The sequence below is a fragment of the Gavialis gangeticus genome, unplaced genomic scaffold (genome assembly GCF_001723915.1).
Source record: "Gavialis gangeticus isolate Ggan-Ray unplaced genomic scaffold, GavGan_comp1, whole genome shotgun sequence".
Lineage (NCBI taxonomy): Eukaryota > Metazoa > Chordata > Crocodylia > Gavialidae > Gavialis > Gavialis gangeticus.
Window position 1 is genome coordinate 5,405,355 of NW_017729019.1, and position 13,935 is coordinate 5,419,289.

The 13,935-nt window shown below is 46.5% G+C and overlaps 1 protein-coding gene across 1 annotated transcript; it reads left to right on the top strand.

Annotated features, from left to right (window-relative positions):
- Positions 1 to 1,189: 1,189 nt before the first annotated feature.
- LOC109295416 (embryonic pepsinogen-like) lies at positions 1,190 to 13,720 on the top strand. Its single transcript, XM_019514275.1, has 9 exons — positions 1,190 to 1,245; positions 1,723 to 1,879; positions 4,421 to 4,538; positions 5,551 to 5,669; positions 6,766 to 6,965; positions 7,780 to 7,893; positions 9,543 to 9,687; positions 11,222 to 11,320; positions 13,553 to 13,720. The coding sequence occupies exons 1-9, from the start codon at positions 1,190 to 1,192 to the stop codon at positions 13,688 to 13,690; spliced, it is 1,146 nt and encodes a 381-aa protein (XP_019369820.1). The 3' UTR covers positions 13,691 to 13,720.
- The last annotated feature ends 215 nt before the right edge of the window (positions 13,721 to 13,935 follow it).

Here is a 13,935-nt window from a genome sequence, read left to right on the forward strand (position 1 = left end):
ACCAACACTGCAGTTCTTATCTGGGATGCTGGTTAAATATACCTTGGGTACTACGAACTAGGATCCTTGAATTTTTAAGTTCCCTTTCATCTCTCTTCTCAGCTTTTCAAGAAGCCATCTCCTCAAGGCTAGGAGCCTGACTATGATATATGAGTGTTTGGGGGATTCTCTTTATCTGAGTCTGTGCTTTCCTCTTCCCACCCGCTTCCTCGGAGAACTCTGTGGGATCGAACTCCACAGCAAACTACCCACCGCAGAGCCTGTCCCCTATTCATAAAAAACACCGTTCACCGCAAGACCCATGCCTGGCTCCTCCGATAACAGACAATGCAGGACTGCCCCCTTACAAGCAATTTCCTTCTCTCCCTGCTGTAAGTCACAAAGGCAATCTGATGCCTTCTGCTGTTATCGGCATGTTTGACATTGGCGTACGTAAATGGTTTCAATCTTTTTTTCCTGTTCCCTATATTGCTGGATAAGGGCTATTGGTGTTACCTTTGCTTAAGGGTCACCTTTCTCAGTGTTTGCGTCAGACTCTACAGTGTGATTCTGTGCTAATAACAGGCAACACTGGGGAGCTGGACCATCTCCACAGGTACTGGTATGTATGATTTGACCCATTTCATAATTGCCACCAAATAGGAGGCAGCAAATACCCTAATTGCATTTTGGCATTAGATGATATCAGATTCTTTGTTTGCATTTCTGTTCTCTGCAAAAGTGAAGGGCAGGCATAAGACTTCTTTTCCAGCCAAAGCCAGCCAAGGTAACTGTGTGCCTGGGTACCTACCAGGGTGACTGTGTGCTCTAGGCAGAAGCAGGGCACAGGGCAGAAGTGGCCACATGTTACCAGTGGTGCAGTCGTCTGGCAGCAGCTGTTCATCTTACTGTGCCACCTGTCAAAGCACTCCAACTGATTATCACAGGCACAATCTGCTTCAGCAAGTAACACGTGTGCTGTTCTTCAGTGCAATGTATTGATGTTGGAAACTGTGTGCTATGGGGTTAGTCCTTGGTCAGCTGTTGGGGTGTTTGCAGAGTGATCTTCTATCATCAGATTGAGCTGGAATTTCTCCTGTAATCTGACTTCTTTTTTGGATGGAAAAGGAGGGTCAACCTGAGATCATAAAAGCAAGCAAGTTATGTTCAACAGCCCCACATCTGCAGCAGCCTTTGTAGAAACAGAAGGATGAGGGTCTTGGTGGTTCTCTGTGCTCTTTTTGCCCTCTCTGAAGGCTTTACCAAGTAAGTTGCTGGTTTACTGCTTCTCCTTCATCTGCCACTGCTGCTAACCAGCTTGCTTTAAAAAAACAGCATGTTAATAAAATGATCTCACGGTCCCTTCTGGCTCCCAGGTCATTTAATCTAACAACAGAGGGACAGGAAATGTAACAAGCTTAAACAGGGGAAGGAGGAAAGATCTCTTTTCAGATGAGGTCTGGGAAGAGATGGGAAGTTATGAGAAGGACAAGGTCATTCCAAATGGAGAAGTTGCTTGTGCTGGCCGTAGTGAGACTATACACATGCTTGATAAGAACAGGAGTATTTCAATCGATTAAAAATGTTGATTCCATCAGCCAAATAAGGAAACCCATTTCAAATGTCATGGGAGTTGATGGCTTTAATGTAAACTGTTTCTCTTAGGCTCAGTACACAAGAAAAGTCTGTTGCAGGGCATTAGTGATTGGGGATCTTGGTTGTTGGGTTTTTTTTGCACACAAGGATACATTTGCGGAGAGGGAAGAAGGTGAGGGAAACCCTGAGGCAAAAGGGCTTGCTGGAAGACTTCCTGAAGGAGCACCACTATGACATCAGCACCAAATATGCACACTCGGTTGCTTCCCAGGGTGTCTACGAGCCACTCATGAACTCTTTTGATGTGAGTTTGTGCTCTGGAACAATTCATTCGCTGCATGGAGGAAAGTGCATTATCAGGGCTCTATCAACACAGGCAAACTAGGCACATGCCTAGGGCCCTAAGTAAAGGAGGGGCCCAGTTGTTCTTATTTTACATATTAGTATTATTGAGTGAAAAAATTAAGATAAATACATAGTATAGGGGCCAACGAGTTTGTTTGCCTAGGGCCCACTACAGGGTTAATTTGGCCTTGTGCATTATACTTGCTTTATAGGTTTCATGGGGATCCCAAGGCTGATGTATTTGATGGGTAGGTCTCTCTGTCAATATAGACCAAAGCCCCTATCACCACATTTTCTCACATACAAAATGCCCTGGAATAAAATATGCACCCTGATTTTGAAAGGCAGATTGAAGGGAAAAGAAGACCTTTCCTCATAGTAAGTAGTTGAATGGCAGCAGCGAAGGAGCCCCGCCTGTTCCTTGTTCTGGCCTCTGTTCATGGGCAATTGGTGCCTCCTGAGTCTGGGGGGGCACCTGCAGAAGTGGCCGGTGGCAGAGACGGGGCTGGTGAGCACCCGCAGAAGCCACTGGCAGCATCAGGGGCAGGAGACAGCCCTGTCAGGGGGTGCACAAAACCCCCTGTAGCATTGCTAGCAGTTGCCTATGTCCCCATGAGTCCAGATTTTACTTTCATTTCTGCTCAGTAACCGGCAGAAACTGTTTGTACCGTATTTCCCTCATATAAGTCACACCACAATATTGAGCATGGGGTTTTGGGAAAAGGGGCTTGTTGTATGCAAGACAATACGGTATGTTTGTGTCTGGGAATCAGCTGTGGTTCACATGTTCTCCCTACTGCATTTACCTGTTCCTGTCCTGGTGGGACTGTCAACCGGATTGGACCCCACAAGATGAGACCCTGCAAATAGATTTGGCCTCAGGCACCAACCTCAAGCATCCATGGGTTACATGTGTAAGTCCTGCCATGCTACAGCAATGGCAGCACAGCTCTGTGCTCGTGGTGCTAAGGGCTTTTGTACCCCCAACAAGAGCCCACTGAAGTCAATAGAAAGGCTTCTGCTGGCTTCAGTGTCCTTTGGGCCAGGACCTTAGGGCTCCATTTAGGTACCAGCCATTTAAGTATCTAAATATATTTACAAAAATAAATGGACAAGATTTGTAGTCAGCTGACTATATTTCCGAATAAAGTAAAATACATGCTCGTGCTATTGAAAGATTTGCAAGTGGTATGGAAAGGTTCATTTAGCTTGGAAGCAAAACTTTTTAGACTTTTTGCAGCAAAGACCAGTAGGGGTCATTGGCTGACTGTGATATTCCACCCTCCATCAAACCGTGATGTTGTTCTTAGCACAGACTTGATCTTACATGGTTGTTTTTCAGACTCATGTTGGAAACTGTGTTCAGTGCTTGCAACAGTGTTGAACAGTATCAGAAGAATGCTAACGGCTACAAAGATGTGTTTGCATATGGAGCAGCCAACTTGTCTGAACCCAGTGAGCCACCATAAAACACAAGGAGAAAAGCCTTTTTGAATTTGATTTTTCCCATGTTTCAACTACAGTTCTTCTGCCTTGTAGTCTAAAAACAGGAGCCAAGGCTCATTGCAGTGTGTGGCAATGTGCTCAGCACAGTGTCCAGCGCAGCTGCCCCATTTACCCTTCTGAAAAGCCAGCTCTGGTATGGGGACTCAGTGGGGGCAACTACATGTGTGCAGTACTGCAGAGTTGACTAATTAGCTCCGCACTAAAGCATCACCATCTACACATGCAACGCTATTAGACCGGAGTTAGCAAATTAACTCCGTTGTAAGATAGTACTGCCCAACACAAGTACTATCCTGTGGCAGAGTTATTTGGTGTGTCACAATGCACATGTAGATGGTGACCTGTGCTGGATGGGACACAAGAGTGCTACAGTGTGGGGGCTGCCTGCCATCTAGCCCTACACTGTAGCACCCTTTGACCCAGCCAGCCCCTCTGCAGCATGTTGTGCCAGGGCGGAGCAGCTCCAAGCTGGCAGGCTGACTGGCAGAGGGCTGCGCCACCTTGGTTCAATTTGCTGCAGGCTTGAACGCACATATAAACACTGCACCTGGGAGCAACAAACTGCAGCGTGAACTGCCCTGGAGTTTATTCAGCTGCACTAATTGCACCCACTGAGAGGAAAGCCTTGATTCAGGATCCCAACCAATTACAGGTTTGTGCTACGGCCCAAGCTGCTTTGCCATCTCAAACCTGAGACAGCTGCAGGTGTACAGCTTCAGTGCCTAGGAGCTTTAGGTCACTAACAGCAGCACTCCCAGAATTCAGGCACATGCAATCTGAGGCAGCAGCTGAGAAGGGGCTTTCCCACTGCTAAGTTTGGACTAGGTGCCTAAGGTGAGATTTGCCCAGCTGCTTACATCCTTTATTGGCCCTGGCCTTTGGTGCTTATTCCTGTGAGCATTTCGCATGCCTGAAGTGGAGTATTTTATATATAGAAGACACATATTTGTATAATTAGCTGTGAGAATCACTGTTGTCTCTCTTACTTGAACAGACAGAGTACTATGGAACAATCTACATTGGGACCCCCCCTCAGGGGTTCAATGTTGTATTTGATACCGGTTCATCCAACCTCTGGGTTCCCTCCGTCACCTGCAAGAGCGAGGCCTGCCGTAAGTAACTGAATGCGTCCTCCCCCATCTACACTACTCCTTTCTATGCTATGATGGAACAGATTGTGTGAGAGACCCTATAGCTGCCACTCAGCACACCTGGCTTTAATGCCCATGTTCACAGCTAACTCCCAGTGTGACCCTCTGCCACTGGTTCTCAACCTTTTTAGGCTCAAGGAATCCCACAGTAGGCTCAAGACGCTCCGCACAAAATGCCAGCTCTTACTTTTCATTCATTTTTTTGACTACAGAAAAATACTAGAGCAATTCTTCTGTTGCAAATAACTTAGATCTTAGAAAGGGTTATTACACTGTGGATTATAACTGAAATCTCTGGGTTTACCGGAATAAGGTTTGCACACCTAACAGTGCTAACAATGTGTGGCACCCCATGGCTTTGGATCTCAAGGCGCTCCAGGATGCGTCAGAGAATCGTTCACATCTTGTGCTGCAAAGAGGCTCATGCTTAATTCTGCTCACAGTGCTAGTTGTCTTCTTTGTTTTAATGGGACTATCCATGCAAGTAAAGTTAACCCCATGTGTAAGAGGAGTTGATGATACTGGGTGCGCCTACGTGTGCATTAATGCACTTTTCATAATGCACATTAAATTTAGTACCTTCAGTGTGACATACTGAATCAATGAGCATTAGGCTGCCCTAATATGCACTACCAAAAGTTTGTGTTTTTAAAGTTATGCTTAATGCACAGTAGCTTATTTCACTGCACAGTAGCATAATTGCATGGTTTTTAAACGTAATTCTTTAATGCGCATTACAATAGGCTACTGCGCATAAAGCACACGTGTAGGCATGCCCAGTGGTTAAGACCTAAGGAACAGCACAGCAGGAGAGGGGGGCTGAAAGAATTGCTTCTCACTCACCCTGAGACACTGCCCACAACTGTAATCATCTGAGTGTTGGAGCTGGGTAAACCTTGTTATGTGCTGAGCTTTATCTTCTTCTTTATACTAGGGCTGGATGTTGATGCTTGTTCTAAATATTCTTTTGCAGAAAATCACAGGATGTTTAATGCATCAAAATCCTCCACCTACCAGAGTGCAGGATACAACATATCCATTCAATATGGCATGGGCAGTATGGCCGGAGTTGTGGGATCTGATACAGTGCTAGTAAGTACTAATATAGCAAAAAGGATATAGCCCTCCCCATTATGTCAATGATTCACAAGTGGCATGGCACTACGCCAGCTTGCACCTGCTGGGGATCTCACTCTGGAGGAGACAATAAATAGTGACTCTCTGAATAAAGCCACTTAAGCCTTGGCTGTTACGCAAACAATGAAACAGGCTTGGTTGTACCACTTGGCACGACTGCTCAGACCCTCAAAAGGACTTAGGTGCATAACTCCTGGCTAAGAGGTGGGAAACAGGCCCATTGCCCCAGGGACACATACCATAGGGCATCCAATTTCCCAAGATGTCCCTCTTCATGGGCGGGGTGGGGGGAGTGGTATTCTGCCACTGTACAATACCCTTTCAAAGATGCAGCTCTATAAGCTCACCTCTTGCTCACCAATAGGTTTACAACAACCAGCTTCCCTCTGTCCTGGCCATAGGCCCATGCAGAGTATACTCACAGCACAAGTATTTGCCTCTTTCACACCTCATGGGATCACTGGTTTCTTTTGCTCCCTTCTTATATAACTCTCCACAGAGGTGGTGCCAGAAGTGAGTGTACAAACAATCATAAAGGTCATCCACCCAGTGCTAAACCAGCATCTTTGCAATAGGCAGCTGGGGGAGGGGACCATTCTGCAAGCACATTACCCACTCTGCCATCCCCCAGAGCCCTGCCAGTCTGTCTTTTCCTGGGGTGAATGCCTCCAGTGAAGTCCCAACATATCTTTAGGCATTGAGAGCTGTGAGCACTTTGAGGAGCAGATACATATCAGCTCTCTCAAGCCAGTTGCCCACAGTAGGCACTGTGACTGTGTCTGGTCCCTCAATGGTAGGGGAGATAGCTTGACTGGTCAGAGCTGCCCTAGAAGAGGAGTGAAAACTGGAGTAAATGACTCCATGAGTACTCAGGTTGTGTGTGTCTTTCCTGCTCTCACGATGCGTAAAGCACAGAGCAGCAAAAACATCTCTTCTAAGGACAGTCTTATTTGCTCAGCATTGCTTTTATGACATTTCCTTCAAATACTGATCAACTCAGTGGTTTTCTGGGCAGATAAGGAGCTAAAGAACTGACCCTTCTCTTTCCCAGGTCTCCACCTTCATTGACACAAACCAGCAGTTAGCACTGGCAACCAGCGAGCCAGGATCTGTTTTCGCCTACACTGATTTTGATGGGATCCTGGGCCTGGCCTATCCAGATATGGCTGTTGAAGGACTTACTCCTGTCTTCGATAACTTGATGATCAAGAATTTGGTGAAGCAGCACTTGTTTTCAGTGTATTTGGGTCGGTAAGTGACTTGCTAAATGTGGAAGTGATGCATTTCCATAGGAGTGTGGTGGAAAATCGGGAACCAAGATCCTTTGGCTGCTCTCTGCTGCTGTTAGCTCCATTTTATAGATGCAAAGTCTCAGGCATAGAGAGGTGTAATGACTTGCCTATGGCCACCCATCACCAGGGGCAGAACCAGGAGTAGAGCCCTGCTCTCCCAAACTCCCATGGTGGTGTACAGTCTGGAAGAACACATTGCCTTTGCATTGAAACAAAGTCCTGATCTCAGTCCATGGGATTTTACCAATGACTCTTTAGCAAGCAGTGATTATGGTGCTAGCCTGGGTTTCACCCTAGCCTGACTTGCTATGTGACCTGGGGCAAGACAATCTTCTTTTATGTTCCTTTGGTTCTGGCTCTATAAAATGGGGATACTGCTGTTGAAAGTGCTCTGAGGTCCCTAGTGAAAAGTATCCTAGGAGAGCTAAATTATTCACTAGTTGTTATGTTGTGTAATTGGTCACCTAAATCACAGTCTGCGGCCCCTGCTAAATGACTTAAAGGATTTTAAACAGAAGAATAGCAAATGGTGAAAAATGATTGATGGTTTTGCTGGTGGCAATATACTTAAATCAATTATTTCTCTGAAATGATTGAGTTAGAAACAAGTGTACATGTTTTCTCCTGTTTTTGAAGGAAAGCAATTATTATTAAGAATGGTCCATTACTGAGACTGTACTTTGTTGGTAAAGGGACTGTCTTTTTTAGTTTCTGTTTTTGTACAGCACCTAACACTGGTATTTCAACTAATTATATGCATTCCTCATTTTTAGAGAGGTATTTGGTAGTATGCTCATTTTTGGTGGAATTGATGAATCTTACTTTACTGGCCCTATCCACTGGATCCCTGTGTCTTACCAGGGCTATTGGCAGATCTCAATGGACAGGTATGTAACACACAAAGGTAATTAAATAACTATGATGCTCTTTGGTACACTTCCACAGTTGCAATTATAAACCCAAAGCTCATTTTTCCTCCATTAGTACCTAACTCACATTGACTTGAGGAGTCAGGATGTCAGTGGTGTCTAATCCCATTAGGCCCTAATGTAAATCCTATTAGGTGCTATGTGCATCCCTTGGTGCCTAAATACCTTTGTAAATTTGGCCCCAGGCCCTATCTGCCTGGAACTTAGGAAACCAGTCTGTACCCAACCTTTGCACTGATTGGCTGAATGACCTTGATGATGTCATTTCACATCCCTATAGACTTTTACAATAAACATTATAAAGATCTTCTGCTATCATCTCCATTACAGATATGTGGTAGAACAGACAGGGCACACATAAGGTTGGACTGGGGTGTGGGCAGTCAGTCCAAGGGGACATACTAGAGCAGGAGGTACCATAGACAGCACCAAGGTCAAGTCAGGTATCAGTCATTGGCAGCCATTGGTCTCAGGAGACCATGAGGATTGCACCCTTGGTAGGTTCCTGGGTACCACCACAGCTTCTTGAGTGGCTGAGGAGTCCAATGCATGACAGGCAGATCCTTCAGGAAGTTGCACATACAAACTTGATTGAGCTTGCACTGGCATGCCGAGTACTGGTCTCTAATTCCTCTTCTCTAGCTCACCATTGACCCTTGCCATCTTGAAGTGATATAGCCCCTGCTTCACGGAGGCTTTCCACACACAGCGGTCTGAAGCAATTTATTCCCAAACTGGGTATCAGCCTGAGTCCAAAGCAACAAGACAGAGTTGTAATGAGATCAGGGCCAAAGAAGACCCTTGGTTGTACCAGCAAGTCCAAGCCAAGGACAGGACCACTCAGGAGCAGGAACGCCAGTCCAAGATGGGATCAGGCAGGCATAGCAGTAGAGACAGACAGGACATAAAGAAGGATTGAGGCAGGAGTGAGGCACAGGTTCAGGCAGTGCAATGTACCGGCTCAGGTGAGGCAGGATTCAGGATCTAGGTGAAAGCAAGCAGTCGGGCGGGTTAGCGAGGTTCCAGGCAGCCCAGGAGACACAGATAGGCAGTCTAGGTGCTCAGACAGCTGTCTGCTGGGACGTCTGAGCTTATGTAGGCCAGTGTGGGTGGCACCTCCTCCTGAGGGCCCTGGGGATCACCCAGTCAGGGCCCTGATCACCTCCAGCTGGAGCTTGGAGTTGGATCAGCCCCAGCTGAGCATGGACCCGTTCCAGATCCTCAACTTGTATGAATTGCCATAGTTCAGTTATCCAAATGAGTTGGACTGGAATCTGGGTCAGTTTTTGTTGGGGCTGTTGCTAACTTTCATGGGTGTGGGAAGGCTCCTCTTGACTTCAGTGGACTTTGGATTGCATCCTTCATGCTATGGCAGTTGACTGTATGGAGGCCAGGCTCCTGGAGTCCTTGTTCTGGAAAACATCAGGATTAAGTCAATGAGAGCTGGCTTAAGTAAGGACAGTGCATTTACTGAGTTGGCCACTTGAGGCCTGAGCCTGAGGAAGTAATGCTGCTTGTTTCATTGTTAAGGTCTAACATTTTACAGCCTCCTGTGCATTTTTGCTATTTCACATTCAAGCACCTTATTTATGTTTTCAATCATTCAGCATCATTGTGAATGGCAAGGTGGTCACCTGTGAATCTGGCTGCCAAGCTATTGTTGATACTGGCACTTCTCTCTTGGCTGGGCCTGCATCAGATGTCAACAACCTACAGAAAGTCATTGGAGCTACTCCGATACAGTATGGCGAGGTGAGAGTCCTTGTGGGAACCTGTTGTCACACCGCACCCTGCACTCAAAGGGTCTGAGTCCCTGGGACATTCCCACCAGAGCCTGCAGGCTCTGCCTCACTCCACTTCCTGAGCTTTGGCTTTACTAGTAATTCAGAAAAAGCAACAATGCAAAAGCCTCAGGGTCTTGGTTGTTCCTAGGGTTTCCTGTGGTACCTTCTCTATTCTAGTTCCCTACTTGCTATTGGTCCAAATAACTATTTTATTTGAGATGGGGCCCTGACAGCAAAATGTTTTGGATGTCTTACCACAGCTCCAGAGGCATGAGTTTGAGCCCCGATATGGACTTGCACTGAAAGCTGCCCCCAGCTGACCCAGCTGTACACAGGGCTTGGTCAGTGTGGGAAGGCAAAGGCCACGTAACTCCCAAGTGTACAGATGGCTATCAAAACTGGCATGTACTAGCCCAACATGGCCATTAGGGTTGTTCACACCTTTGATTTATTCTGGATTAACTCTTATGTGGGGATAAACAATAAGGCTTTAGGTATGATGGGAAAAAAACTTATTCCATTACATCATGTAATGGTATAAATGTCTTAGGAGTTACATTAACATAACTAGGGGAGAAAATTTATCCTAAACTAGCTTTGGGCACTATCCTGGCTGACTCCAGGGCTTGACATTTGTGAGAGGGGGAGGACAGAGGGCTGGAAGCTCTGGATTTATTTTATTACAACTGTTATTTGAACAGTTAATTATTTCTTTTTGGGATGATCAGTCCTTTCTCTTGGACTGGATCAGTCAGGATGATGCGCTAGTGATGGTCTGGTTTGGTCATCCATGGAATTAACAAACAGAAAGTGGGTAATTATTAAGGCTTTTATACATATGAATCAACAATCATCTCAGATGTGGTTGATCTCTACAGAAAACCAATGATGTCTTCAACCAAATGCCTGCCTAATTTAAAGCCAAAACAACCTAAATCCAAACTCTACCTAGTTCCATCTATTTCTCAGCAGTGACAATGGGACCAAATTAAATCCTGCTGCTTGTTGGGCAGGTCTACACATCACTGTGCTTTAGTACATCCTTTTGGAAGAACTAAAGCACAATGCAGTAACTTCCTATATTGCACCATGCATGAAGCACATGTTTAGATTTTGCTGCTACTTTGCCGTAGTGATGGACTAAAACTGGGGAGCCTGCCACTATTGCAAAGTTGCTGCTGATCATGTGTAGACTCATGCGATCAGTATGTTGCCATACTATGCCATATGGTGATGTAGCACATAACTCTGGCAACGTAGGGCGATGTATAGATGCACCCATTAGGTTTCTATAATTTACTGTTCTCAAAGCATTCAGCCATGACTTCTTGTTACAAATACAGCATTCCAGGGTGGTCGCCCATCCAAGTACTACCCACACCCCAGACCACTTAGCTTCTGAGGCTGTCCCTTTACTCTTTTTTGCTTTGTAAAATGGCCATGTTGTTTCTTTCATAACTGGTTTCTCTCTTTTTTCTTTTTTTTTTTTTTGTCTTCTGTAGTATAAGGTCAACTGCAATGACATTCCCAGCATGCCTGATATCATCTTTGTAATCAATGGGATCCAGTTCCCTCTACCACCTTCAGCCTACACTGAGCAGGTATGGGAGCCTTTCTTCATGGGACACAATAGCACGGTGGGGCACAGCTAAATGGACTGGGTTCAGTCTCAGCTCAGCTTCCCCTTTCCATTGCACAGCTGCTCAGGGGGAAGGGCTTGGGGAACAGAGCAAAGGCTTGTGGGAAAGCTTTGGGGATAAGGAGCTGGGGACCCAAAGGCTCATGTAGAAATCAGTAGAAAGACTGACATCAGGAGGCTTTGTATCAGGTTTCCTAGGAGATGTCTGAAGTACTGCCTGAGGAGTGTATTAGCAGTATCCTACGTAAGACGGGAAGCAGGGTTATTCTTCTCAGCTCAGTGATGATGAGACATGACTGGAGCATTCTCCAGGGAGGAAGGACAAGAAAGAACTGGCCTAATTTGAAGAAAAGAAGAATCGAGTTGGATAGCTGGAAACATCCTCTACCTAAAGAAGTGCACTAGAACAGGCTACCTAGAGATGCTGTGAGAGCTCCTTCATTTAAGGTTTTAAGAATAGGTTAGACAAACACCGATTGAGGCTAGCCTTCATTTAGTCTTACCCTGCCTTGGGGCAGAAGGTTGACTCGATGATCTCTTGATGTTCTGCTCTACTGTATTTTTAAGGCTCTAAATCCCTGCTGGTATACCAGCCACAATGGCTCTGCCAGCTCACTAGATCAGGGGTTGGCAACCTATGGCCTGTGGGCTACAATTGGCCTGTGGAGCTACGGGAACCTACCCGTGGAGCTGGGGGGGCTTTGGTGGGATTCTGCTGGCGGAGGGGCTTTGCCCATGCCATGGCCAGGCAGTGGGAGCTTCTGCTGTGCCACAGCAAGGGGAAGCAACCGGTATCCTAGCACCAGCCTGTGTCAGACCCAAGCTGGGTCATTCCAGCCAGCTTCTAAAGAATATTGCCAATTGCTGCTCTAGTTGGAGCCAGTGATAGGATTTTGCCCTGTAAAACTTGACTAAATAAAGCTGTTGGGAATTACAGTGAAAGAACCAACTCCTCTATGTAACAGAGAACAGGGTATGCTCTGTTACTCAAAGGGACATGAGCAAACAGCAGAGCAGCTTGAAGGTGGCTGCACTCCCAGTCATGCACAATGACCTGATTGGGACCAGGGCCCAGCTGTTTATTATAAGAACAGGGCTCTGAGCAGTGTAGCCAGCAGTTTGCTGCCAGCACCCAGCAGAGAGAGTAACATCTGGCTGGAGCTGCTGCTCATGACATCTTGGTGGTATAGGGCAGGAACTATGGCAATGACTGCAATTTCCTGGTCTTGGGGCATGACTGAAAACTACACCCTGCTGCAGTTGGATGGTGTGGTGGGATTGCCAGTGGTGGGGCAGTCTCCAAGAAATGCCACACCTGTGCCTCCCCAGTGAAGGGCGAGTAAGGGGCACCAAAAAGCCTCAACCCCTGCTGCTTGTGGGTTACCCCATGGAGGAGAAAGTCTAGGGGAGCACACCCCAAAGACAAAGCAAGGGCTTAGGCTCACAATGAGGCCTGTGACAGGGCCCAGGTCATGTGAAGGGACCTGAGGCAGCACCCAGGCTCACAGCAAGTCCTGAGGTATATGAAGGAGCCAGATGTGAGGTTCCAGTGGACTGGGGCCATGAGCCTTTGAGAGAGCTGGGTAGGAGGCTCCTTAGGCAAGGGGGCTGAGTACCAGTGTCAGGCAAGGGGAAAGAGGTTCAAGCAGATTGAGGCCCAGTGTCAGTCAGAGGATGAAGCTCCAGTGTGGGGGCATGAGGGAACCAAGAGGGTCCCAAGCTCAGCAGGGAGATCAAGGAAAAGAGAGGGGCTGGGAGCCCCGAGTGAGTGAGATTGAGAGCCTAGTATGAGGGCCCAGGGATTGAGACCCTGGTGTAAGGGGATGGGAGTGAGAGTCCCAATGCAAGGAACTGGAGTGTAGGTCCTAGTGTGAGGACACTGGATTATAGGCTGGGTGTTAGTCCATGGATGCCATGTGTGAAGCATGGGACATGGTATAAGGGAAGGTTTGGAGCCGTGTATAGACCCTTGGCATCAGGGCAAGTAAATGGGCAGCCTTTCTCCTGGTTTTCAACTTTATACTGGTTTCATCAAAGGCATGGCAGGTGAGACAGGTGGGTGGTTTGCCTTAAAACAAGCAGGTGGGCCAACGTTCAGCCTGGCCCCGGGATGCCCATTTGTTATACTCTGGAAACAAATAAGACTTACTAACCAATTATTTTAATGTCTGTTTGTTTTTTGGTCCAAATCTAGGTTGGCCAAGGAGACTGCAATAGTAGTTTTCAGGCCACAGCTAGCTACCTGTGGATCTTGGGAGATGTATTCATCCGGGAGTACTACAGCATCTTTGACAGGGAAAACAACCGGGTTGGTTTCGCCAAGTCTGTTTAGACATCAGCCAGCAGCGGGTGCTACGATCCATCCTGCAATCGATTTACCATAATTATATTTTACCAGAGAGTAAAACCTTAGTACCATGTGATATCTCTGTAAATGATTGCTCTGGTATACAGTTAATAAAATTCTTATCAAGAAATAAAGAAAACAGGAATAATTCAGAATTTTTGACCACACATTTATTTGTATACAAAATAAGCTGCTAAACACTCCCCAGTTCAAACTGCTACACATACCCA

Excerpts from the sequence above, each read along its gene's own strand:
- LOC109295416 (XM_019514275.1), top strand. The coding sequence starts at position 1,190 with ATGAGGGTCTTGGTGGTTCTCTGTGCTCTTTTTGCCCTCTCTGAAGGC. Across the intron at positions 1,880-4,420 it reads CACTCATGAACTCTTTTGAT|ACAGAGTACTATGGAACAAT; the intron begins GTGAGTTTGTGC and ends TTACTTGAACAG. Across the intron at positions 6,966-7,779 it reads TTTTCAGTGTATTTGGGTCG|AGAGGTATTTGGTAGTATGC; the intron begins GTAAGTGACTTG and ends CCTCATTTTTAG.